The 24,229-nt window shown below is 46.0% G+C and overlaps 1 protein-coding gene across 3 annotated transcripts in view; it reads right to left on the bottom strand.

The window, feature by feature from the left end:
* The window catches only part of itpk1 (inositol-tetrakisphosphate 1-kinase), a 213,062-nt gene that overhangs the window by 9,214 nt on the left and 179,619 nt on the right, over window positions 1-24,229 (bottom strand). For all 3 annotated transcript variants that reach the window (XM_033027747.1, XM_033027746.1, XM_033027748.1), the window contains exons 6-9: window positions 11,656-11,754; window positions 8,970-9,010; window positions 1,657-1,843; window positions 319-386 (exon numbers count right to left, since the gene is read on the bottom strand). In XM_033027747.1, coding sequence (XP_032883638.1) covers window positions 319-386; window positions 1,657-1,843; window positions 8,970-9,010; window positions 11,656-11,754 — 395 coding nt within the window. The remainder of the gene's footprint in view (window positions 1-318; window positions 387-1,656; window positions 1,844-8,969; window positions 9,011-11,655; window positions 11,755-24,229) is intronic.

The raw sequence follows: 24,229 nt of genomic DNA, 5'->3' as shown, positions 1-24,229 counted from the left end.
AGTTCCAGATATGCACACACACACTCACACACACACACCCACACACACACACACACACACACACACACACACACACACCCACACACACACACACCCACCCACACACACACCCACCTACACACACACCCACCCACACACACCCACCCACACACACCCACCCACACACCACCACCCCCACACACACCCACACAGACACACACACCCACACACCCCCACACACACACACCCCCACCCCCACACAGACACACACACACACACACACACACACACACACACCCACACACACACACACCCACACACACACACACAAGAACTCACCGCTGTTAAATCAGATGACGATTCTGGTTTTGACACATTGTGGCTGTTGAAGAATATTGTTTTTCTATCTGCAACCAATGAAAATTTGATTTTTTTTAGAATTATCTACACAAAATTCCCCACATATCTATTAACAAAATGGATCTGCAGTGAGCTTTAAGATATCTAAAGCATTCATAACCAGGAATGAAATACCAATTGGGAACCAATTATTCTCGAAGACGCAAGGAACTGCAGATGCTGCAATCCTAAGCAAAATACAATGCACTGGAGGAACACAGTGTGTCCGGCAGCATCTGTGGAGGGAATGGACAGGTGACGTTTCAGGTCAGGTCCCATTACAATCAGACGGAAGAAGGGTCTTGACCTGAAATGTCACCTGTTCATTCCCTCCACAGACGCTGAGTTGCTCCAGCACTTTGCGTTTGACCAACGATTCATGGTGTTCTCAGATTTTTAACAGAGTAATCACCGTGATACATCTACCAGCACATTGCAGCAAACCAGTCGGCTCAACACTATCTGCCCTTCGGGTATACAAACCCGGTCGGTATGCATTCCTATATTTGATAATAACTGGTCCAATCGGGATAGCACGCATTAAAATCCCAGCCAAAGCAAGGCTCAGGGCTAATGGGCTGTAAGATCAATCATCAACTACTCTATTATAGTCATAGAGCGTAGAAACGGGTCCTTCAGCCCAACTTGCCCACGCCGACCAACATGCCCCATGTAAACAAGTCCCACCTGCCTGCTTTTGGCCCCTATCTCTATAAACCTACCCAATCCATAACTGATCTAAATGTTTCTGAAAAGATGCGATAATGCCTGCCTCAACTACCGCCTAAGGCAGCTCGTTCAACACACCAACCCCCCCCCCCCCCACAGCACCTTAACCCTATGTAAACCGAGTGGCACGTTGGCGCAGCGGTAGAGTTGATGTCTTACAGCGTCAGACATCCAGGCCCGATCCTGACTATAGTTGCTGTTTGTACGGAGTTTTAACTTTCTCCCCATGACCCCATGGGTGCCCCAGGTTCCTCCCACATTCCAAAGATGAACAGGTTAGTAGGTTGATTGGCTACGGTAAAGATTGTAAATTGTCCTTAGTGTGTCGGATGGTGCTAGAGATGGTGATCGCTGGTCGGGGGAGACTCGGAGGGGCCAAAGAGCCGGTTTCCCCACTGTGTCTCTAAACTAAACTAAACAAAGTCCTCTGGTTCTTGATTCCCCTACTCTGGGCAAAGGTGTCTGTGATTCTACCCGATCTACCACTATCACTCTAAGGTAATTCAGCAAACTTCTAGCAAGTGGCACAGGTTGAAGAAGCATTCTCACCGGGTCCACCCCGTGACTGACTTGAAACACCAGTGGAAAAGTTCTTGAGTGATGGCCGTTCCACCACTGTATACGACTCTCCGACCACAAATACTTTGTAGAGAACCGCATTGTGGTTGATAAAGCTCTGGATCACACACTGGGGCTTCACGTCTTTCAAGCCGTCTTCACTGAAAATGATCGCCATCTGTGGAAATAGTGTCTGCATCAGAAATATTACAGTTACTGCCATAAGTCTATAGGAGCAGAATTAGGTCATTTGGCCCCTCAAGTCTACTCCGCCATTCAATCGTGGGTGATCTATCCTTCCCTCTCAAGCCCATTCTCCTGCCTTCCTCCCCCCCCACTCCCCCTCCATAACCCCTGACACCCGTACTAATCAATAATTTATCAATCTCCACCTTAAAAATATCCATTGACTTGACCTTCACTGCCTTCCATGGCAATGAATTCCACAGATTCACCACCCTCTCATTCATTCATTCACACCACCACCATTCTCTCATTCTTTCTCTGGGTCCGTGAGCTCCCCACCCTTTTGGCACAGAGGCCCTAGTCAGCACAGCTGTAGCCCCAGAGCTCTAGCGACCCAGGTTCGATCCTGACTTCCGATGGTGTCTGTGTGGAATTTGCACACTCCTCATACAACCACGGGAGCATGCTCCGTGGGGTCCGTTTTCATCCCACTTCCCAAGTTTGTGCAGGATGGTAGGGTCAAATGGTCACTGCGACCTGCCCCTAGTACAAGTGGGTGGTTGGGAGAATAATTAGTGGACTGCTATCTGAACTCGCCTGGATCGGATTCCTTCTACAGTATGCTGTAAGGAAATATGGAAATATCTTCAGTTTTGCTCATTCTTAAACTTTAAAGATTCTAATCACGCAAGCACTCTCTCTGGGTGCACATTAACTGGCCACCTTGTGGTATCTGATACTTAAGAGTCATGGAGTTATACAACACAGAAACAGGCCCTTTGGCCCAGATTGCCTTTGCCGACCAATGTACCCCATCTACACTAGTCCACCTGCCCGTGTTTGCCCCTCATCCCTCTAAACCTTTTTTATGCATGTCCCTGTCCAAATGTCTTTTAAATGTAGTTGTAGTTTCCGCCTCTGGCAGCTCGTTCCAGATACCCACAACATGCTGCCTGAAAAAGGTTGCCCCTCACATTACGAATAAATCCATCCACTCTCACTTTAACCCCTCTGGAAAGAGGAAGAGGAGATATCCGCAATGGAATTGGTGTCTTGGAGGATCTTCGAATTCTCTAGTCTGTTATGGAAAAGTTATCAATGTTATGCTCCAGAATTTCCCAAATCCAACCTGCATATCAATAAGAATCCAAGTTCAAAACTGAACAGCCAGAAAATAAAATCGCTCCACTCTTCTGTACAAGTATAGAGGCGCAGAATGCATTAAAGCTTGCACAGAATCCTCCAGCTTTGGTCTCTACAGAACCAGCAGCCAGCTATAAGCATGTTCCCACCGTGTGTGTGTGTGTGTGTGTGTGTGTGTGTGTGTGTGTGTGTGTGTGTGTGTGTGTGTGTGTGTGTGTGTGTGTGTGTGTGTGTGTGTGTGTGTGTGTGTGTGTGTGTGTGTGTGTGTGTGTGTGTGTGTGTGTGTGCTCACTCCATTGTTTCTGGGATTCAGGTGCCATCTAGTGGCATCTCTAAGAGGTACAAGTGGAAAACATCATACAACCCTTCTGCAAATATCCATTCTCATAGAAACATGGAAAAATAGGTGCAGGAGTAGGCCATTCGGCCCTTCGAGTCAGCACCGCCATTCAATATGATCATGGTTGATCATCTAAAATCAGTACCCCGTTCCTGCTTTTTCCCCATATCCCTTGATTCCTTTAGCCCCCAGAGCTAAATCTAACTCTCCCTTGAAAACATCAGTGAATTGGCCTCCACTACCTTCTGTGGCAGAGAATTCCACAGATTCACAACTCTCTGGGTGAAAAAGTTTTTCCTCATTTCAGTCCTAAATGGCCTCCCCTTTATTCTTAATCTGTGACCCCTGGTTCTGGACTCCCCCAACATCGGGAACATTTTTCCTGCATCTATCCTGTCCAATCCTTTAAGAATCTTATATGTTTTTATAAGATCCCCTCTCATCCTTCGAAGTACCAGTGAATACAAGCCCAGTCGACCCATTCTTTCATCATACGTCAGTCCCGCCATCCCGGGAATTAACCGTGTCAGGTACGAACCCAAAGATAGGTTTGTTTTCTCAAGGAAAGCTCAAATTTCTATATTCTTCCATACGGGCAACTAAGTGGAGAATGGGACAGGTTTGTGAGCAGACATGGGGGTGACGGGCTGATCAACTGATCCGTCACAGGTACTGACCTCCCCACCATCGAAAGGATCGATCTTTAGGGCGCACTGCATCAAAAAGGCAGCCAATATCACCAAAGGCCCACACCACCCTGTCCACATTCACATTTCATTCCTGCCATTAGGAAGAAGGCACACAATGCTGAAAAGCATGACCAGTACTGTCTCTACCCAGCAACTATCAGGCTCTTGAACACTGCGCAACACCAACCACTATCTCAACGATATGATACGATAGAACTTTATTTATCCTAGGAGGAAAATTGATCTACCAAGTCATAAAAACACAAAATAGATGAATCATGAAATTAAAATGACCAGTGGAAAGGATTGGGTGATTAGCAAAGATAGGGGATGGCGGGCGGAGGGGGAGGGGGAAGGAGAGTCAGTTTATCCCACGATAGACAGGGGAGGAGTTGTACAGTTTGATAGCCACAGGGAAGAAGGATATCCTGTAGCATTGTGTCCTGCATCTTAGTGGAACCGGAAGGTGCTCCTCAGGCTGACCAGTGAGTCACGGAGAGGGCGAGCTGTATTGTCCAGATTGCTCTGCAGTTTGAGGAGCGTCCTCCCCTCCAAGACCAACCTCCCATGAATCCAACTCCGCACCCCAGGACGGAGCCAGCCTTCCCGATGAGGACCAAGTGTGATCTTCAATGCTCTGTGTTTTTGATTACACTACAGACTTCCATATTGTGCTATTATCCACCGCGAGTCTGAGACTTTGTCTGTGCATTCCCTCCCCAGATGCTGCCTGACCTATTGCGTTCTTCTTGCACTTTGTGTTTTGACCAAGATTCCAGCATCCCCAGTTTCTTCTGCCTAGACGGCTATTGATGATCCACTAATGGCCCATTAAACTGCAGCAGGCAAGAACTTCATTGTTCCATTGCCGATACATATGATAATTAAACATTCACTTGATCCTCATGATCGTGTGGGAACTTGGTTCATGGCTGCTGCATTTCTGACTCAAGGACTTACCAACAACTCTCAATAGACAATAGACAATAGGTGCAGGAGTAGGCCATTTGACCCCTCGAGCCAGCACCGCCATTCAATATGATCATGGCTGATCATTCCCAATCAGTACCCCGTTCCTGCCTTCTCCCCATAGCCCCTGACTCTGCTATCTCTAAGAGCCCTATCTAGCTCTCTCTTGAAAGTATTCAGAGAACCGGCCTCCACCGCCCTCTGAGGCAGAGAATTCCACAGACTCACAACTCTCTGTGAGAAAAAGTGTTTCCTCGTCTCCGTTCTATATGGCTTACCCCTTATTCTTAAACTGTGGACCCTGGTTATGGACTCCCCCAACATCGGAAACATGTTTCCTGCCTCTAGCGTGTCCAAACCCTTAATAATCTTATATGTTTCAATAAGATCCCCTCTCATCCTAAACTCCAGAGTGTACAAGCCCAGCTGCTCCATTCTCTCAGCATATGACAGTCCCGCCATCCTGGGAATTAACCTTGTAAACCTACGCTGCACTCCCTCAGAAACAGAATGTGCAGGAAGGAACTGCAGAAGCGGTTTTAAACTGAAGATAGACATAAAATGCTGGAGTAACTCAACGGGTCAGGCAGCATCTCTGGAGAGAAGGAATAGGTGATGTTTCGGGTCGAGACCCTTCTTCAGAACCTTGCCCTAACTGGGGGGAGGGGGGGGGGGGGGGTACCTGTGCTAGGTTTTGAATCAGCAGTGATGTTTTGCGGCTGTTGTTTAAAGATAAGGCATGGTGTCTAAGGGAACATTTCCAACTCAAAGGACAGGGAATTTCTCGGTTTCCTCCCACACTCCAAAGACATACAGGTTTGTAGGTTAATTGTCTTGGTATAAAAGTACATTGTCCCTGGTGTGTATAGGATAGTGTTAATGTGCGGGGATCGCAGGTCAGTGCGGACTTGGTGGGCCAAAGGGCCTGTTTCCACACTATATCCACAAATTAAACAAAACTCCTTACTTTGCTTCATACTGTAGAATCATATTTATGGCCTTGCATGTCACCTGCTGCAGAAGGACTCCTGTGAACTGACAGAGCAGTCAACACAACAATACACTTGATGTCAGCTTGGCTATACTAGAGTTCACAGAAAGCTAACAGGAAACGTATTTTAAACGCATCTGTGCTTTGGCCTCAGGTGGCGAAATCCTGACGCAATAGTCTTTGCCCCCAAGTGTAAAGGCTGGCAGGCAAAGACTTACCAGTGAGACGGTCTTCGCAAAAGCTAGAGGAGCTAAAATGTTTAAGAGGCTTTTAGACAAGGTCTCGACCCGAAGTGCCACCCAATCCTTCTCTCCAGAGATGCTGCCTGAGTTACTCCAGCTTTTTGTGTCTATTCCCTGTAAACCTCTCCTATCCACGTATCTGTTGTTGTGCATTCCAGGCATTAGTACAGCAAACCTCCCCTGAACAGTTGCAAAACAAGGCCTGAGGGACAGGATGGAAGTGAATGGCAGGGCAGACAGGCCACTGGAAAACCTCCACCTGCCTCTAATTCTTAGACATTTACCAGATTAATAGTGTTGCACACAGAGTACTTCTTTAACCCCCCCCCCCCCCCCCCCCCCCCCCACCATTTCAAACTGAATGCTGCCAAAGCACAGTACTTGTTTCCAGACATCGGACTTTGCTTTCCCTGATAACTGTCCGAGCAAAGAGGCCTTTATTGCAACTTCCACAGCCAAATCAGAGGCCGGAGTGTGAATTAAACAGACCCGGAGCCATAGCTGGCTCCACAGAGTCTGCTTCCAGAGAGCTTTGTCCAAGTGTCGAGGAGATTTAGAAGTTTGCAGAACTGGCGTGCTTAGCCAGCCTGAACAGCAGGACACGTTCTTCACTGCTAACTAGGGAGAGTGCGGAGCAGGCGTCTGGGAACTTTACACTTGACTGGTGCTGTTCTAGGAACTATCCATGGATTTCAACTGGAGCTCATCCAATTAACCACAGATGGGGGCCCTGTTTTCTGGCCACATTGTACCCACGATATCGTTACTGCAAAAAACAGAATTAGCACCATTTTAAGAATAAATATTTCCATGAAAGTCCCAAGCTCTGAAGTTCCCAGTCATGCCAAACAAAAACAAAGGCCATGGCTTTCAGTGACTGAGGAATTGTAGTCCTTAAAGTACATATTGCTTTGAAGCAACACCCACAGATCTAGAAGAGAATACCAGTGGAGTAACTAGACGCATTAATACATGAAATCTAACTGAGCGAGCGCATACCAAAATAGTACTTTGTCCTTTATGGCAAGAGAACTTGAGTACAGGAGTAGAGACATATTGTTCTTATTATACAGGGCCCCAGTGAGGTTGCATCTGGAATAATGTTCACTGATCTTGTCTCTCTCTACCAAACGAAGGGCGTACTTATGAGAGAGTGCAATGATTGATTCTTGGGATGGCCAGATCGAGAGATTAGGCAGACTTGGCCTGCACTCTCGAGAGTTTAACAGAATTAGATGAGATCTTATTTCTCAGGAAGCTCATAACGATAGATATGGAGTTACTGTTCTCCCTGCCAAGGTGTCTAGCACTTGGGATCAAAGTCGGGAGGTAGACCTTGAAGGATGAGGAAAATAAATGTATTTAACCAGAGGATAGTGAATCTTATGAATTCTGTACCCAAAAGGACTGTGGAAGCTCAGTTGATAACTACATTCAAGACAGATGCTTCCATTTGTGTAGGGCTGTAGGCGTGGTTTAAACCAAAGACAGGCACAAGTTCACAAGTTATAGTAGAATTAAGCCATTCGGCCCATCGAGTCTACTCTGCCATTCAATCATGGCTGATCTCTGCCTCCCAATCCCATTTTCCCGCCTTCTCCCCATAACCCTTGACACCCGTTCTAATCAAGAAATTGTCGATCACTACCTTAAAAATATCCTCTGACTTGGCCTCCACAGCCCTCTGTGGCAATGAGTTCCACAGATTAACTACCCTCTGAATAAAGAAGTTCCTCCTCACCTCCTTTCTCAAAGAGCACCCTTTAAAAGCTGGAGTAACTCAGCAGATCAGGCAGCATCTTTGGAGAAAAGGAACAGGTGACACGCAAAACTTTCTTAGGAGAGAGTTGGACGTCTGAAGACAGGTCTCGACCCGAAACATCACCGATGTCGCTTGAGCTTTTTGTGCCTGCCTTCAATGCTTCCATTTGTTTTGGTCTCATTCACTGCTCGCAAGCTGCTAGTTCCATCAGCTCAGTGTCGCCTTGAGCTGCTTGGGCTAAAGCAGAGAGCAGGAGAAATTTGTCGTCCTTACTGTTGGAAGACAACATGCCTGACAACTTGGTCCAATGAAGGGGAAATACTTCCCGAGTTGCAGCACTAATTCCTATCCACATAGAAAATAGGTGCAGGAGTAGGCCATTCGGCCCTTCGAGCCTGCACCACCATTCAATATGATCATGGCTGATCATCCAACTCAGTATCCTGTACCTGCCTTCTCTCCATACGCCCCTGATCCCTTTAGCCACAAGGGCCACATCTAACTCCCTCTTAAATATAGCCAACGAACTGGCCTCAACTACCTTCTGTGGCAGAGAATTCCACAGATTCACCACTCTCTATGTAAAAAATGTTTTTCTCATCTCGGTCCCAAAAGATTTCCCCCTTATCCTTAAACTGTAACCCCTTGTTCTGGACTTCCCCAACATCGGGAACAATCTTCCTGCATCTAACCTGTCCAACCCCTTAAGAATTTTGTAAGTTTCTATAAGATCCCCCCTCAATCTTCTAAATTCTAGCGAGTACAAGCCGAGTCTATCCAGTCTTTCTTCATATGAAAGTCCTGACATCCCAGGAATCAGTCTGGTGAACCTTCTCTGTACTCCCTCTATGGCAACAATGTCTTTCCATAATTGCCATCATCCAGTTAATTGTCATCATCCAGTTTTAAAATGATGCTCTCAGATTTCTCACTGTAGCCAACTCTTTTTTTTTCCCCCACAAAGTCCTTTGTAGTCACTCACCTCGTGAGAGTTGGTGCCGTGTGCCACTCTGGTTTTGCAAACTACAAAGAGAAACGAAGATCATTAAAATGCTTGATCACAGGCAACCCCTGGCAAATGTTCCCAAATATCTCCTCCACCAAACCTGGAGTGACCTAATCCCAGAAACAGTTACAGTGGACAGTACCACTCAACAGGGGTGGGACAGTGGCATAAGGGTGGCACAGTGGTAAAGTTGCTGCCTTACAGCGCCAGAGACCTGGGTTCGATCCCGACTACGGGTGCTGTCTGTACGGAGTTTTGTATGTTCCCCCTGTAACCTCGCAGGTTTTCTCTGGGTGCTCCGGTTTCCTCCCACACTCCAAAGACATGCAGGTTTGTAGGCTAATCGGCTTTGATAAAATTGTGGAAATGTCCCCAGTGTGGATAGTGCTTGCGTACGAGTTGATTGCTGATCGGTGCGGGCTCAGCGGGCTGAAGGGCCCATTTTTTTGCGCTGTATCTCTCAAAATTCTAAAATCTAAAGGTGCTCCTTGGTCAAGAAGATTTGCTGATGCACGGGCAAATGCATGGCAGATGCAGTATAATGTGGATAAATGTGAGGTTATCTACTTTGGTGGCAAAAACAGGAAAGTAGACTATTATCTGAATGGTGGCCGATTAGGAAAAGGGGAGATGCAACGAGACCTGGGTGTCATGGTACACCAGTCATTGAAAGTAGGCATGCAGGTGCAGCAGGCAGTGAGGAAAGCGAATGGTATGTTAGCATTGATAGCAAAAGGATTTGAGTATAGGAGCAGGGAGGTTCTACTGCAGTTGTACAGGGTCTTGGTGAGACCACACCTGGAGTATTGCGTACAGTTTTGGTCTCCTAATCTGAGGAAAGACATTCTTGCCATAGAGGGAGTGCAGAGAAGGGTCACCAGACTGATTCCTGGGATGTCAGGACTTTCATATGAAGAAAGACTGGATAGACTCGGCTTGTACTCGCTAGAATTTAGAAGATTGAGGGGGGATCTTATAGAAACTTACAAAATTCTTAAGGGGTTGGACAGGGTAGATGCAGGAAGATTGTTCCCGATGTTGGGGAAGTCCAGAACAGGGGCTCACAGTTTAAGTATAAGGGGGAAATATTTTAGGACCGAGATGAGAAAAACATTTTTCACACAGAGAGTGGTGAATCTCTGGAATTCTCTGCCACAGAAGGTAGTTGAGGCCAGTTCATTGGCTATATTTAAGAGGGAGTTAGATGTGGCCCTTGTGGCTAAAGGGATCAGGGGGTATGGAGTGAAGGCAGGTACAGGATACTGAGTTGGATGATCAGCCATGATCATATTGAATGGCGGTGCAGGCTCGAAGGGCCGAATGGCCTACTCCTGCACCTATTTTCTATGTTTCTATGTTTCTATGCAAGGCAACGGGACGGAAACAATTGTAGAGCTGTGGTGGAGAAGATGGAGTGTCGGTGTGAAGGTGAAGTGGGCCGAACATCTTACCCATTCCAGCCAGATTCCTGCTCTCTCACCCCTTCCTAAAGGTCACAAATGCCTCACCGTGAACAGTCACACGCACAGCCAAACACGCCAAGGGATAGGCTGACACAAAGTGTTACCATGCAGGGGGATATTGATAACTTCATCGGGAGCAGACAGCGAGTGGAAACGGAGGAGAGCATTCATTATTTTTTTAAATAAATTAAAACATTGAAAAGATCAGAAGGCAGTTCACGGGATCTCGATGAGCTTACACAGTAAAGCTCTGGCGGCATCTCAACATGTCTCTCTGCCCATTCCTCTCGGGAAAGAATGGAACCCATGCTTCTGTGCTGAGGAGGAGAGATTGGAATTTAAACAAATGGGGCAGCAAAAAGCACAACAAAAGAAGCGAGAGAAAGTAAAATAGCAGAATCTGAAGTTCATATCTCAGGTGCAACAGAATGAAATGGAGAATGGTTTATACACAGTGAAACGTTTGGTGGGGGTGCAGGGATGCTTTGGCACTTTGGACAAAGTGGTGGTGAATCTGTGGAATTCATTGATGAAGATGCATCTTCATGACTGTACTATTTCTGTGCTGGTGGGATCGATCTGACAGGATGGCTCACTAAACATGTCAGATGCTGGGTGATCAATTGATTGATTGAATTGACTGAAAGATACAGCATGGAAACAGTCCCGTTGGCCCACCAAGTCTACACTGACCATCGATCCTCCCCTCACATTAGTTCCACATTATTCCACTTACTCATCCACATCGGGGGCCATTTACAGAGGCCAGCCAGTGATGCTGCCTGTCCTGCTGAGTTACTCCAGCATTTTGTGTCTGCCTCCAAGTCCACCTACACCCTGTGTGTCCTTGGGATGTGGGAGGAAACCGGAGCACCAGGAGGAACCCCACGTGGTCACAGGGAGGTGGCGTAAACTGCACACAGACAGCACCCAATGTCAGGATTGAACCTGGATCTCTGGTGCTATGAGGCAGCAGCTCCACCAGCTGTGTCACTGTGACAAACGTGGAGGAATGATCACAGCAGCTTTCAATATTAAAAAATCACAAATCACACTCTCCCCATGTACAGACCGCCACCAGAAATGTATTACAAGCAATAAGGTCAGCTTCAAACGTGTTTAGGTACCATTTGAGCATGCAGAAACAGCAGGAAGCATGTGGCTGTCCCAGGGATTCAGTTGCTTGTTCTACTACTTACTGAATGGGAATGTCAGCTTGTGTTTCTTCAGCTCTGCCATCGTGTCTTCACCACACTGACTGGCGAGTTCCATAAATGGAGGCGAGCAAATGCGGTCATCTGCAAGGGGAGGAGAATCCACCATTTTAGTTAGAGTTAGCTAACCTGCGGGAAACCAGGGACGGGAGAGTGTGCATAAGTTCATCAGTCATTGGAGCAGAATTAGGGCATTTAGCCCATCGGGTCTACCCTGCCATTCAATCGTGGCTAACCTATCTTTCCCTCTCAACCCCGTCCACCTGCCTTCTCTCCATAACCCCCCACACTAATGAAACATCTGTCAGTCTCCACCTTAACAATACTCTGCACTTCAATCAACAGTTTGCAAAAGGCAGCACACCAGGTTAGCAAGTCTGCGTCTGGGAAAGGAAAGTCCAGGCAAGGCAATACACCACATGCATACTGTCACAAAGGAGACACTTGGTAAATCTCTCTCCTTAGAAGAGAACGGTGTCTTGCAGTCACCAATTAGTAAGCAGTAGAAAATCCATCCAGGTGATCATAATCTATCCCTCAATTATGTTTGATTAACGTTCTGGATTTTGATTTTTAAATTATTCTAAGGTTTGATGGATCGATCACAAGTCACAGCAACGACCCACGTAAACAGATTATGTGCAGGATGTCCCTGGCAGAACAAATACAGCTTTGGCTGCTCGTGCCATTTTGCTCAACACACTCTGAAACACATGTGGCATTGCACCCAAGGCACTGAACCCAAATTCATCATTGTGAATGTAAAAATTAGAACCAATGTGAAAAAGTATAAGAAGGAAGGAACTGCAGATGCTGGTTTAAACCGAGATAGACACAAAATGCTGGAGTAACTCAGCAGGACAGGCAGCATCTCTGCATGAGAAGGAATGGGTGACATTTTAGATCGAGACACATCTTCAGACTTCAAACCACAAGATAGGTGAAGGAAACGGCAAAGCCACTCATGTATTTTTAAAGAAATATAATTGTTTAAAGAAAAGGAAGAAGGTTTCAGTAGATGTCAAGATGAGGGGTAGAAATCATGCAGGGTTACAGAATTAATAACCAGAGAGAAGGGGGCGGCACGGTGGCACAGGCGGTAGAGTTGTTGCCTTACATCGCCAGGGTCCTGGGTTCAATCCTGACAACGGGTGCTGTCAGTACTGAGTTTGTACGTTCTCCCCGTACCCTTGTTGGTTTTCCCCGGGTGCTCCGGTTTCCTTCCACATATTGAACACGTACAGGTTTGTAGGTTAATTGGCTTTGGTGAGGATTGTCAATTATCCCTCGTGTGTAGAACAGTGCGGTAGAACGTATGGGGTTTGCTGGTGGGTGAGGACTCGGAGGGCGAGGGGTCATCTTTCTGTGCTGTGTCTCTAAACTCAACTAAAGAGAAAGCAGGGTCTAAAGCAGCAGAGTCAATGGAGGTGAATGGATTGCTGGGCGACTGAGAATAATGCCTGGCTTGTGTGATAAAAATGACGCGAGCCAATTGGTGCAACCACATTTCACAGCAAACCAGATAGCAACTTCCGGTTTCAAAGTATACTTGCAAAGTAAAGGAATAAGTTCATAGTTCATAGATTCTAGGAGCAGAATAAGACCATTTGGCCCATCAAGTCTACTCCCTCATTCAATCATGGCTGATCTATCTTTCCCTCTCAACCCCATTCTCCTGCCTTCACTCCATAACCCCTGACATCCTTACTAATCAAGAAATCTGTCAATTCCCACCTTGAAAATATCCATGAATTCCATGTAGCAATTAATTCCACAGATTCAACACCTTCTGACCAAAGAGATTCCTTCTCATCTCCTTGCTAAAGGTACATCCTTTTATTCTGATGCTATGGCCTCCTGTCCTAGACTCTCCCACTAGTAGAAACATCCTCCCCGATCACTCTATCCAGACCTTTCACTATTCGGTAAGTTTCAATGAGGTCCACTCTCATCCTTGTAAACTCCAGCGAGTATAGGCCCAGCTCCTTCAATTTCTCATATGTTAACCCAATCCCTGGGATCAGGAAGAAACTCTTTGAACGACGCAGCTCGTTCAGAAACTTCACTTCAAAAACTGCCCTTGGAGGCAAAGGCGACAGAGTATGAATGGTGTCGGAAGGAACGGCAGATGCTGGTTTAAACCGAAGATAGATACAAAATGCTGGAGTAACTCAGCGGGACAGGCAGCATCTCTGGAGAGAAGGAATGGGTGGCGTTTCAGGTCGAGACCCTTCTTCAGACTAGTTAGGGATAGGGGAAGCAAGAGATATAGACAATGATACAGAGAGATAAAGAACAATGAATGAAAGATATTTTAAAAAGTAATGATCCAATCCAATCCAACTTTATTTGTTAAGCACTTTAAAACAACCAATATTGACCAATGATGATAAAGGAAACAGGCCATTTTGGGTTGTATGTTGGGTGAAAACGAGAAGCTGGTGTGACTTGGGTGGGGGAGTGAGAGAGAGAGAGGGCGAATGCCGGGGTTACTTGAAGTTAAAGAGCAATATTCATACCACTGGTATGAATGGTGTTCAAAGTGGCTTCTTTCATATTCCAAAGGATACTCAAGAGTTATTTTGAAGATTGTCTCTAAATTGTCAAGGAGTGGGAACAAAGGACATAGAACAATACAGCACAGCAACAGGCCCTTCAACACACAATGTCCGTGCTGAACACGATGCCATATTAAACTAATCTCCGCTGCCTGCACCTGATGGAGTAGTTAAATCATTCCCATAGATCCACCCACCCCCCCTCTCCAAGAGTCATGTGACTGGAGTTTGTGTGGCTTTGCAAATTATGACACCTGTGGCATGGGATGAAAGGCTTTCCTTCTGCACTTTACAAGAAGAAAAATCCGCCTCTTATGCCTGAGCAAACCTAATGGCTCAATCACCCTGCAATTAGCTTAGAAAAATGGCGATAGGAGGAGTTTTTCCTACTTTATTTCCCTACTAGTCCTTTGGCTTCTTATAATAAGTAGATAGTGGCTTCAAGGGATAGTTTTAGTTTCAGACATACAGCATGGAAACAAGTCCTTCAGCCCATCCATCACCCATTCACAATAGTTCTGGTGTTATTGCTTGAAGTACAGTATGTTATTGTACTTTCTCATCTACTCCCTGCACACCAGGGGCATTTACATTGACCTACAAACCTGCACCTTGTAGCGATATACGATGGCAGCCAGATGCTCACAGGGAGAACGTGCAGACTCCACACAGACAGCACCCAAGGTCAAGATCGAACACGATGCAGTGAGGCAGCAGCTGCTACCAACTGTGCCAATGTGCCACCCCTAAGCTGATAAAAGGCATTCAGACATGCGCATTCAGGCAACGCCATGCAGCCGGGCCAAGGATACATTTGTTGCAACTTTCTTTCTGTATCAGTTCCTTGACCTATTCCACGGGACAGATTTTAAAACACTGAGCGAGTGAAATACTTCGCTTCAAGTGGAACTCTGTTAGGGTCAAAATAAACAATCGTGAGGAATCTCAGTGCAGTGGCAGCAACCCTTGCGCACATTCTTGTGGTTAGTATGAGCACTGTCCTTTACATCAATATAATCCCACAAGTTGGTGTGACTGCATCCACCTCCATACTGATTTATTGCACACTATTCAAATCTACAAAAACATCGCCACATTAAAGGGACTTAGCAAAATAAGTGAAATGCCAGAAGATGATCGGGTCTTCTACAGTTGAAAAGAAACAGGCTGGGCGGTTACAGTGGCATCCGTGTGAAGATGAGCTCAGATCATACAATCATAAGTGATAGGAGCAGAATTAGGCCATTCGGCCCATCAAGTCTGCTCCGCCATTCAATCATTGCTGATCTATCTCTCCCTCCAAACCCCATTCACCTGCCTCTCCCCATAACCACTGATGCCCAAAATGATCAAGAATCTATTTATCTCTGCCTTAAAAATATCCACTGACTTGGCCTCCGCAGCCTTCTGCGGCAAAGAATTCCACAGATTCACCACCCTCCGACTAAAGAAATTCCTCCTCATCTCCTTTCTAAAAGAACGTCCTTTAATTCTGAGGCTATAACCTCTAGTCCTAGACTCTCCCACTCGTGGAAACATCCTCTCCACATCCACTCTATCCAAGCATTTCACTATTCTGTATGTTTCAATTAGGTCCCCTCCCTCATCCTTCTAAACTCCGGTGAGTACAGGCCCAGTGTCGACAAACGTTCATCATAGGTCAACCCACTCATTCCTGGGGTCATTCTTGTAAACCTCCTTTGGACCCTCGCCAGAGCCAGCACATCCTTCCTCAGATATGGTGCCCAAAATTGCTCACAATATTCCAAATGCTGCCTGACCAGCGCCTTGTAGAGCCTTAGCATTACGACCTTGTTTTTGTATACAAGCCCTCTCGAAATAAACGCAAGCATTGAGTTTGCTTTCTTTACTACTGATTCGACCTACAATTTAACTTTTTGGGAATCCTGCACCAGCATTCCCTGCACAAAATCATAGCTTCATTTTCCATTAACATGAGAAGTGTTGCAGATTTTAGCCCCAACTTAATCAGAACACCAATCGCCATAGGACACCAGACACAGATTCAAATTCAAGTCATCCACCTATAACTTGCGTTCTCGATGGTTTTAGAGTTCCCACCTTTTGCACTGTTTTCCCATTCCATTGTATTGATGTTCTCAACTCAATGGTGGCTCACTCCATTTATTGAAGGAATGACATAAGCAGTGCATCAAGAATCACGTATCAAATAATTTATCCATGTGGCAAAGCGTACCATTAACAAACTAATCACATCCTTTTTCTAAAAAAGAACTTAATAACTTGAAAGCTTGATTGGTTCTGGACTTCCTATGATAATCAAATCCTTCATACAGTAGTTGGTCCCATAATATTACAGTTCAATATTTTTAGCCATAATGGTTGGTTGTGTGGGTTGGTGCAATGAAGATTCTTTGTGCCTTCAACATCGACAATAATTTAAAATCTTCACAATGAATACAAAAACAGGGATGTAATGCTGAGGCTCAATAAGGAGCTGGTCAGGCTGCATTTGGAGTATTGTGAGCAATATCTTGTGCTGCGGGGACTTTGTTCGCCCCGACTGCAGATGGTTTGACTTCCCCGACCGCAGGAGAACAAGAGGAAGAAGATTGAACTTTCCATCACAGTGGATTCCACATTCCTCACTGTGATGTTAACTTTTATGTGGCTGTGTGTCTTGTTGCTTTTCACTTGGTATGTCTGTATGGTAACTCAAACGTCACTGTACCTTAATTGGTACAAGTGACAATAAACTGACCTTGAAACTAATTTTGGGCACCATATCTGAGAAAGGATGTGCTGGCTCTGGAGAGGGTCCAGAGGAGGCTTACAAGAATGGTCGCAGGAATGTGTAGGTTACCAGACGACTTACATTTGACGGCACTGGGTCTGAACTCGCTGGAGTTTAGAAGGATGAGGGGGGACCTCATTGAAACTTTTAGAATAGTGAAGGCTTGAATAGAGTGGATGTGGAGAGGATGTTTCTTCTAGTGGATAGTCCAGGGCTAGAGGTCATAGCCTCAGGATTAAAGGACGTTCCTTTAAGGAGATGAGGAGGAATTTCTTTAGTCAGTGGGTAGTGAATCTGTGGAAATATTTGCCTCAGAAGGCTGTGGAGGCCGTCAATTAATATTTTTAAGGCCGAGAATGATAGATTCTTGATTAGTACAGGTGTCAGGGGTTATGGGGAGAAGGCAGGAGAATGGGGTTAGGAGGGAGAGGTAGATCAGCCATGATAGAATGGTGGGGTAGACATGATGTGCCGAATGGCCTCATTCTGCGCTATCACTTATGACAATATATAAACCTGGTCAGACTCTGAGAAGATTACTTAGTTCTCAAAACCTGCTTTAGAAACAGCAATCCCTGCGCAAATAGAGGGTGACACAGATATATTGCCAAACTGCTATTTTCCTGTTCATACTACTTTGGACATCAACAAAGTTTCTGTGGCAGCCATAACCTTGTTGCTAAAATCATTTTTAAAGAAGCTTGGCTCTGCTGGTTTTATTCTGTATTGTAAATCTACACCAATCCCTCTTATTTATCAAAAGAGAGCGAATTTATAACCAAAATTATTTACATTCATCTATTCAGATTTTTAACAGGGCGGGAAATGCCTTTAAAGAGTTTACTTTAGATATGAAATAGAGACTAAAACCAAGAATTCACTCCCTAGTTGTTTGATTATTTGAACGCATTTGAATGATGTTATTTGTCTCTCACTTTCAAAGATTCTTAAGAACAAAAGGTTTTGGACAGACACAACTTCTCAAAGGTTGTCAGCCTGCAGCAGGTGACCACACGTGAAGGAAGTAAGTCTTGTGGGATGGGATTATAAGGAGCGAGTGGGATGATCCTTGTTGGAGGCAGTGGGATGATCCAGTCCACTAGTTCTCATCCCCCTCCCATCATCACTCATGACTAGAGCCAGGATTTTGCCATACATGCCATAAGTGCCTTTCATGCCTTTTTTGGTGATTTCACCAGGATAATGCCTTTTTTACGATCGAGTGCCTAAATCAGCCTTTTTTTGCCGTTTTGCTCAAAGGTCGTGCTATTTTCTCTAGTTGTACCGTGATTTCTTGGATCTTGGAAACTTTATTGTCATTCGAAATTTTGTTGCCTCGCAGTCATACATATAATAAAGTAACAAAACACCCAATAAATACAAATTTAACATCCACCACAGTGAGTTCACCAGACACCTCCTGACTGTGATGGAAGGCAAAAATCTTAAGTCTTTGTCTCTTCCCCCTTGTTCTCCCTCTGCGCCGAGGCGATCCAGGCCTCCGATGTTGTGACCCCCACCGGGTGATGGTGCTTTAGTCCCGCGGCTCAACCGTGCTTCGCGAACGGGCCGGTTCAATCTCCGCGGCCCGGGGTGGTCGAAGCTGCTGCCCTCCAGTCCAGCGGAAGAAGCTGTTGCCACAGGAGCTCCAGAAAAACAGGTCACCAACCTGTGACCTGTGAGCTCCCGACGATGTCGTCTACTGGGCCCACGGTCGAACCTCCGAAGTCGGGTCGCTGCCGCCGTCAATTTCAATGACATTTTCTACGTTAACACATTAATATTAATGTTATTATTAACGTGTTAACATAGTATAACTTACAAGAACATTGCCACCGTCGGTCATTCATTCGTTCATGCCGCTGCCCGCTGGTTCAGCCTTCTCCAAGATCTATTTAAGAATGAACTGCAGATGCTGGAAAAATCGTAGGTAGACAAAAATGCTGGAGAAACTCAGCAGGTGAGGCAGCATCTATCGAGAGAAGGAATGGGCAACGTGTCTGGTCGAGCACCTTCTTCAGACTGATGTGGGGGGGGGGGGAGTTGGGAAAAAGAAAGGAAGAGGCAGAGACAGTAGGACTAGAAGGAGAGCTGGAAAGGGTGAGGGGGAGGAGGGAGAAGACAAGGGCTATCTAAAATTAGAGAAGTTAATGTTGATACCGCTGGGGTGTAGACTACACAAGCGAAATACCCAAGCTTGTCTCCTCACTACATTTACTGCTGGCTCCAGTCGCAATTTTTTTTAGAGAAATACACAGAGGAACATATACCAAGCGAGTCATAATTACGGAAAAATTATGTTGACATCAACTTCAACATTGTCGTGCAGAAAATTAGAGTTGAAGTTGCACGCAACATAATATGGATCTCAATAGATGAGACAACCGATGCTGTGGGGAGATATGTCACCAATGTGGTCATCGGTACACTGGAGGCAGGTCAACCATCAAAGGAGTATTTGTCGACATCGGAAGTATTGGAGAAGTCAAACAGCTCAACTATTGCTCAGTTGTTTACATCTTCACTTGCTGCACTTTGTCCAGAAGGTATAAAACACGAGAATGTTCTTCTGTTTGTGACTGATGCAGCTCCGAACATGAAAAAAGCTGCTCGTGCTCTTAAAGTTTTATTCCCCCAAAATGTTGCATTTGACATGCTTAGCTCACGGACTCCATAGAATTGCCGAGCACATACGTAGTTTGTTTCCAAATGTCGATCGCCTAGTTTCCGATGTCAAAAAAATCTTCCTTAAAGCACCTTCACGTGTGCAGTTGTTCAAGGAAATGGCACCCGAGATTCCACTACCTCCTCAGCCCGTTTTGACTAGGTGGGGGTACATGGCTCTCTTCTGTACTCTACTATGCTGCAAATTTCGAAAACATAAAATAATTTGTCAACTGTTTTGAAGAAGAATCTGCTGCAGTCAGGATCGTCAGTGAAATCATGCAGAGAAAGTTCCTCCACCGCGATCTTGTGTTTATTGCTTACAATTTTGCAAACTTCCCACGCTATCACTTCCCTTGAGAAATGTGGCAAAACATTAGTGAATAACTTGCAGGTTTTCAACAAAGTAACTGACGATATCCGTATAATTCCTGACGATGTAGGTAAAGATATACAAGGAAAATGTGAGAGAGTGATTTTAGCTAACAAAGATCTTGAAGAAATACAAACATAGCTAAGGTTCTCAAAGGTAGTTGTAATGCACAAGATATCGACATGAATATAGAGTCTGTAGCTTGTTTTGGGTATGCACCAGTGACCTCAGCTGAGGTAGAAATAAGTTTTTCACAACTGAAGCATATTCTGTCTGAGAGGCGGCATAATTTAACAACAGATAATTTGAAAAAATTGCTTGTAATTATGTGCAACCAGGCAACTTTGGTCATTTAATGTAGAATACCTTTATATTATCATTTTTAACCATATTTTTGGGGTCGATTTTCCAGCATCTGCAGTTCCTTCTTAAACAGCAGATTGTAGAGTTCAACTTAGTCAGATAAGCATATATGCCCCTAACTCATTCACCCGACAAGCAAAGATAAAATAAGTTTGAAACTGCAGATGCTGGGATTCCAGGATAAAAACAGAAAATGCTGTAGATGCTCAACGGGACAGGCAGCATCTGTGGGGAGACACACAACAAGCTGGAGTAACTCAGTGGGACAGGCAGCATCTGTGGAGAGAAGGAATGGGTAACATTTCGGGTCAAGACCCTTATTCAGACTAGTTCGGGATGAGGCCTAGTTAGACCCAGTGACAACGATGTGGCTGGTATCATTTATACCAGTAAGATGAACACTTGCTGATAACAGTTGACCAGTCGGGAGGAGAGATTGGAGTTTGGATGATTTTGATCAGTCACCTCAGCAACTGAAAGGGAAGAGGTTGACCCCATTGAAGGATGGGTGTGACTGAGGTCCAGGCCACAAGATGTGCTGTTAACAATCTGAATTAGGAACAGTGAATTATTTACATTGGGGTGGGAGATTGCAACCTTCACGTGGTCCACCCTGTTCGACTAATGCAATCAACCTGACGTGCACAATCAAATAGAACAAGGTGACCTACAACTTTAGGCTGTGCACGCCATACGCAAGAAGAAGATTATTTACATTTGGTATGAATCAACAAAAGAGTGTCAGAGTGGCACAGAGGTAGAGCTTCTGCCTCACAGTGCCAGAGATCTGGGTTCGATCCTGCCCAAGGGGGCTGGTCTACACAAAGTTTGTACATTATCTACATGACGACGTGGGGTTTTCTCCAGGCGCTCAGGTTTCCTCCCATGCTACAAAGATGTGCAGCCTCACAGCTCAGGTAGTCTGAGTTCTGTAGAGTTTGCACATTGACTTTGTCTCTGCATGTGTTTCCTCCGGCTCCCTCACACTTCTCATCCTCTACAATAAAATTCCAAAATGCAATTGATAAATGTTGGGAGCAGAACTTCACTGAGCGTCAAGCAACTAACACGTTCAAATGTCAAATGTCTAAATGGATGACGCTGGACATACCTCGCAGATCAGACAGCATGTGTGTGGGCGAAACAAACCAATTAATATTTCAGGGCAAAGGCTTTTTTCGTCAGAACTGGCCAAGTGAAAAAACAAGTTGGCTTTACGTTGCAGAGAGGGTGTGGAGGCATGACTGTGACAAAGGAAATACCTCTGACTGGGTGGAGTGGCGTCAGGGTTGCTCCGGAGACCCAGTGTTTATTGAGACGCCCGAGTGGGAGGGGTGGGGGAGACACACAGAGGCAGGGAGGCAAACAGAGCTGTGAAATGCAGGTCAAAGTGGCTGCTGAAAACTGTAACCAAAAGGAGAATGTTGGAAATGTCCAACAGAACAGGCAGTGCCTGGAGAAAGAAAGGGCAAATTCATATGAGCAGAACATAAAGAGCTGGAGGAACTCAGAGGGTCTGGCAGCCTCTGTGGAGAGAGCCTTCTTCAGATGCGTCCCGGCTATTCCCTGCACAGATGCTGCCTGGCCGGTTACGTTCCTCCAGCACATGTGCTTTGCTCAAGATTGCAGCATCTACAGTTCATTGCGTCTCTGACTTAATATCAGAGATGGTTTGTTTTAAAGGGTCCGCCAAGGCCTGCGGGATCTCCCGGTTACTAAACCATTTCAACTCCATTTCCCATACTGACCTGGGCCTCCTCCATTGCCACAGTGAGGCCAGATGCAAGTGGAGGAACAGCACCTCAAATTCTGCTTGGTTAGCTTACAACCCAGTGGTATGAACATTGAATTTTCCAATGTTAGGTAACTAATCTGCAAACAAGCCTTTTTCCCCCCAATCCCCTCTCTCTCCCCTCCCCCCCCCCCCAATCTTCCCAGTACCACAGCTGGACGCGCATCTAGTTCTCCCTTCCCTCCACTCCCCCTCCATTCCTACCTCCGACTTCACAATTCACAACAATTCTATTCTTATCTCATACCTTTTGTGTTTTCATCTCTGCCCTTTGACCAACTATCTTCCAATCCAAAACTCCACTCACCTGTGTCCACCTATCACTCACCAGGCTTTGTCCAGCCCCTCCTCTTTCAGCTTTCTCCCCTCCCCCTCCCATGACCACAATCAGTCTGGAGAAGCTCTGCCTTAAACGTCAGCCAATGTTGTTCTCTGGAGATGCTACCTGACCCGCCGAGTTACTCCACCCATTATGTATTTGTTTATGAACCAGTATTTGCAGTTCATTCATTCTCTACCTTCACAGCCAAACTGGTTTATTCTTATATAACCAACTAAAACTGGTTAATTTGATATGGAGACCTGAAGGCAGTACCTGCCTAACTGGAAGAGGTTAGTTTAGAGATACAGTGTGGAAACAGGCCCTTTTGTCCAACAGTAACCACTCTGTCCACTAGCACTATCCTACATACTAGGAACAAGTTTTAATTTTACCAAAGCCAATTAACCAACAACCCTGTACTTCTTTGGAGAGTGGGAGGAAACTGGAGCACCTGGAGAAACCCACGTGGGCCACAGGGAGAATTTAGAAACTCTGTATCGAAGCAACTGTAGTCAGGATCAAACTCAGGTTTTAGTCATGGAAGGCAGCAACTCAAAAGTTTCAAAGGTTTCTTTATTAGTCACCTACACCAATTGTCATGTTTGTATTCTGTTTTTATGTGCTGCATTGGCAACATGCATTTCACTACACCACATAAAAAAATTATACAAACATGACAATAATAAAGAACTTTAACATAAAAAACATCCCCCCACAATGGTTTCCATTATGAGGGAAGGCACTAAGTCCAGTCCCATCCCCATGTCCACCCATAGTCGGGCCTATTGAGGCCTCCGCAGTCACCGCTACGGAGGCCCGATGTTCCAGGCCGTTCTCGCCGGGTGATGATGCTCCGGCGACGGGAGAATCTTCACAGCTCCTAGGATTCCAGGGACACCTGGAACGGCCGCTTCCTTACTTGAGACCTATCGGCTTCCGAAGCCAACAAGGCCGCGCCGGATGGAGCTCCACAACTGGCGATCTCAGCAAGAGATCCCAGGCTCCCGATGTTAAAGTCAGCGCCGCCGCCCGCAGCCGGTCGCTCCACGGACCCGCAGCTCCGCGATGTTTCATCGGCGGTCTCAGCTCACCGGAGCTCCAGCACGGCGACCCGGGCAAGGCATCGCCCGCTCCGCGATAGCGCTCCAGCGCTGTGCCGCCGCCGAAGCCGAGGTTCTGGGCGGTCCCCGACAGGAAAACACCGCTCCAGGCCCCGCTGGTAGGCCGCGAGGACGGGTCGACGGTGCAGCCCGGAGAAAAGCTGCCTCTCCGACCAGGTAGGGACCCTGAAAAGTAGTTTCCCCCTTCCTCCCCCCCACCCCCCCCATAAAAAAGGCTAGAACTCCAGAACAAAAACACTTTAACTAACTAAAAATTAAAAAAAGAGATGAAAAAACGGACAGCTGCTGGCTGGGCAGCCATATCATACAGGACGGCGCCCCCTATTGCCCAAGTCCAACTCTACTGCCGCGCCACTGTGCCAGCCCGTGTGATTGTTACATTGGGCTTTGTTGAAGCAGTGCAGGAAGACACAGGCATGTGGGATGGAGTAGAGGTGGGATGGAGTATTAAAGTGAAAAACAACTAGAAGCTCAGAGACAACAACCACAGCATATTTCACATTAAAGCTGATTTCAGTGTCAAGCAGCAAAACTCTAGAGCACGTACGCATGCAAACATTTACCAAGCGCTCCCAGCATAGGGGAGAGTT

Source organism: Amblyraja radiata, chromosome 9 (assembly GCF_010909765.2).
Source record: "Amblyraja radiata isolate CabotCenter1 chromosome 9, sAmbRad1.1.pri, whole genome shotgun sequence".
Classification (NCBI taxonomy): Eukaryota; Metazoa; Chordata; class Chondrichthyes; order Rajiformes; family Rajidae; genus Amblyraja; species Amblyraja radiata.
This window is presented reverse-complemented; position numbering and strand designations above follow the sequence as displayed.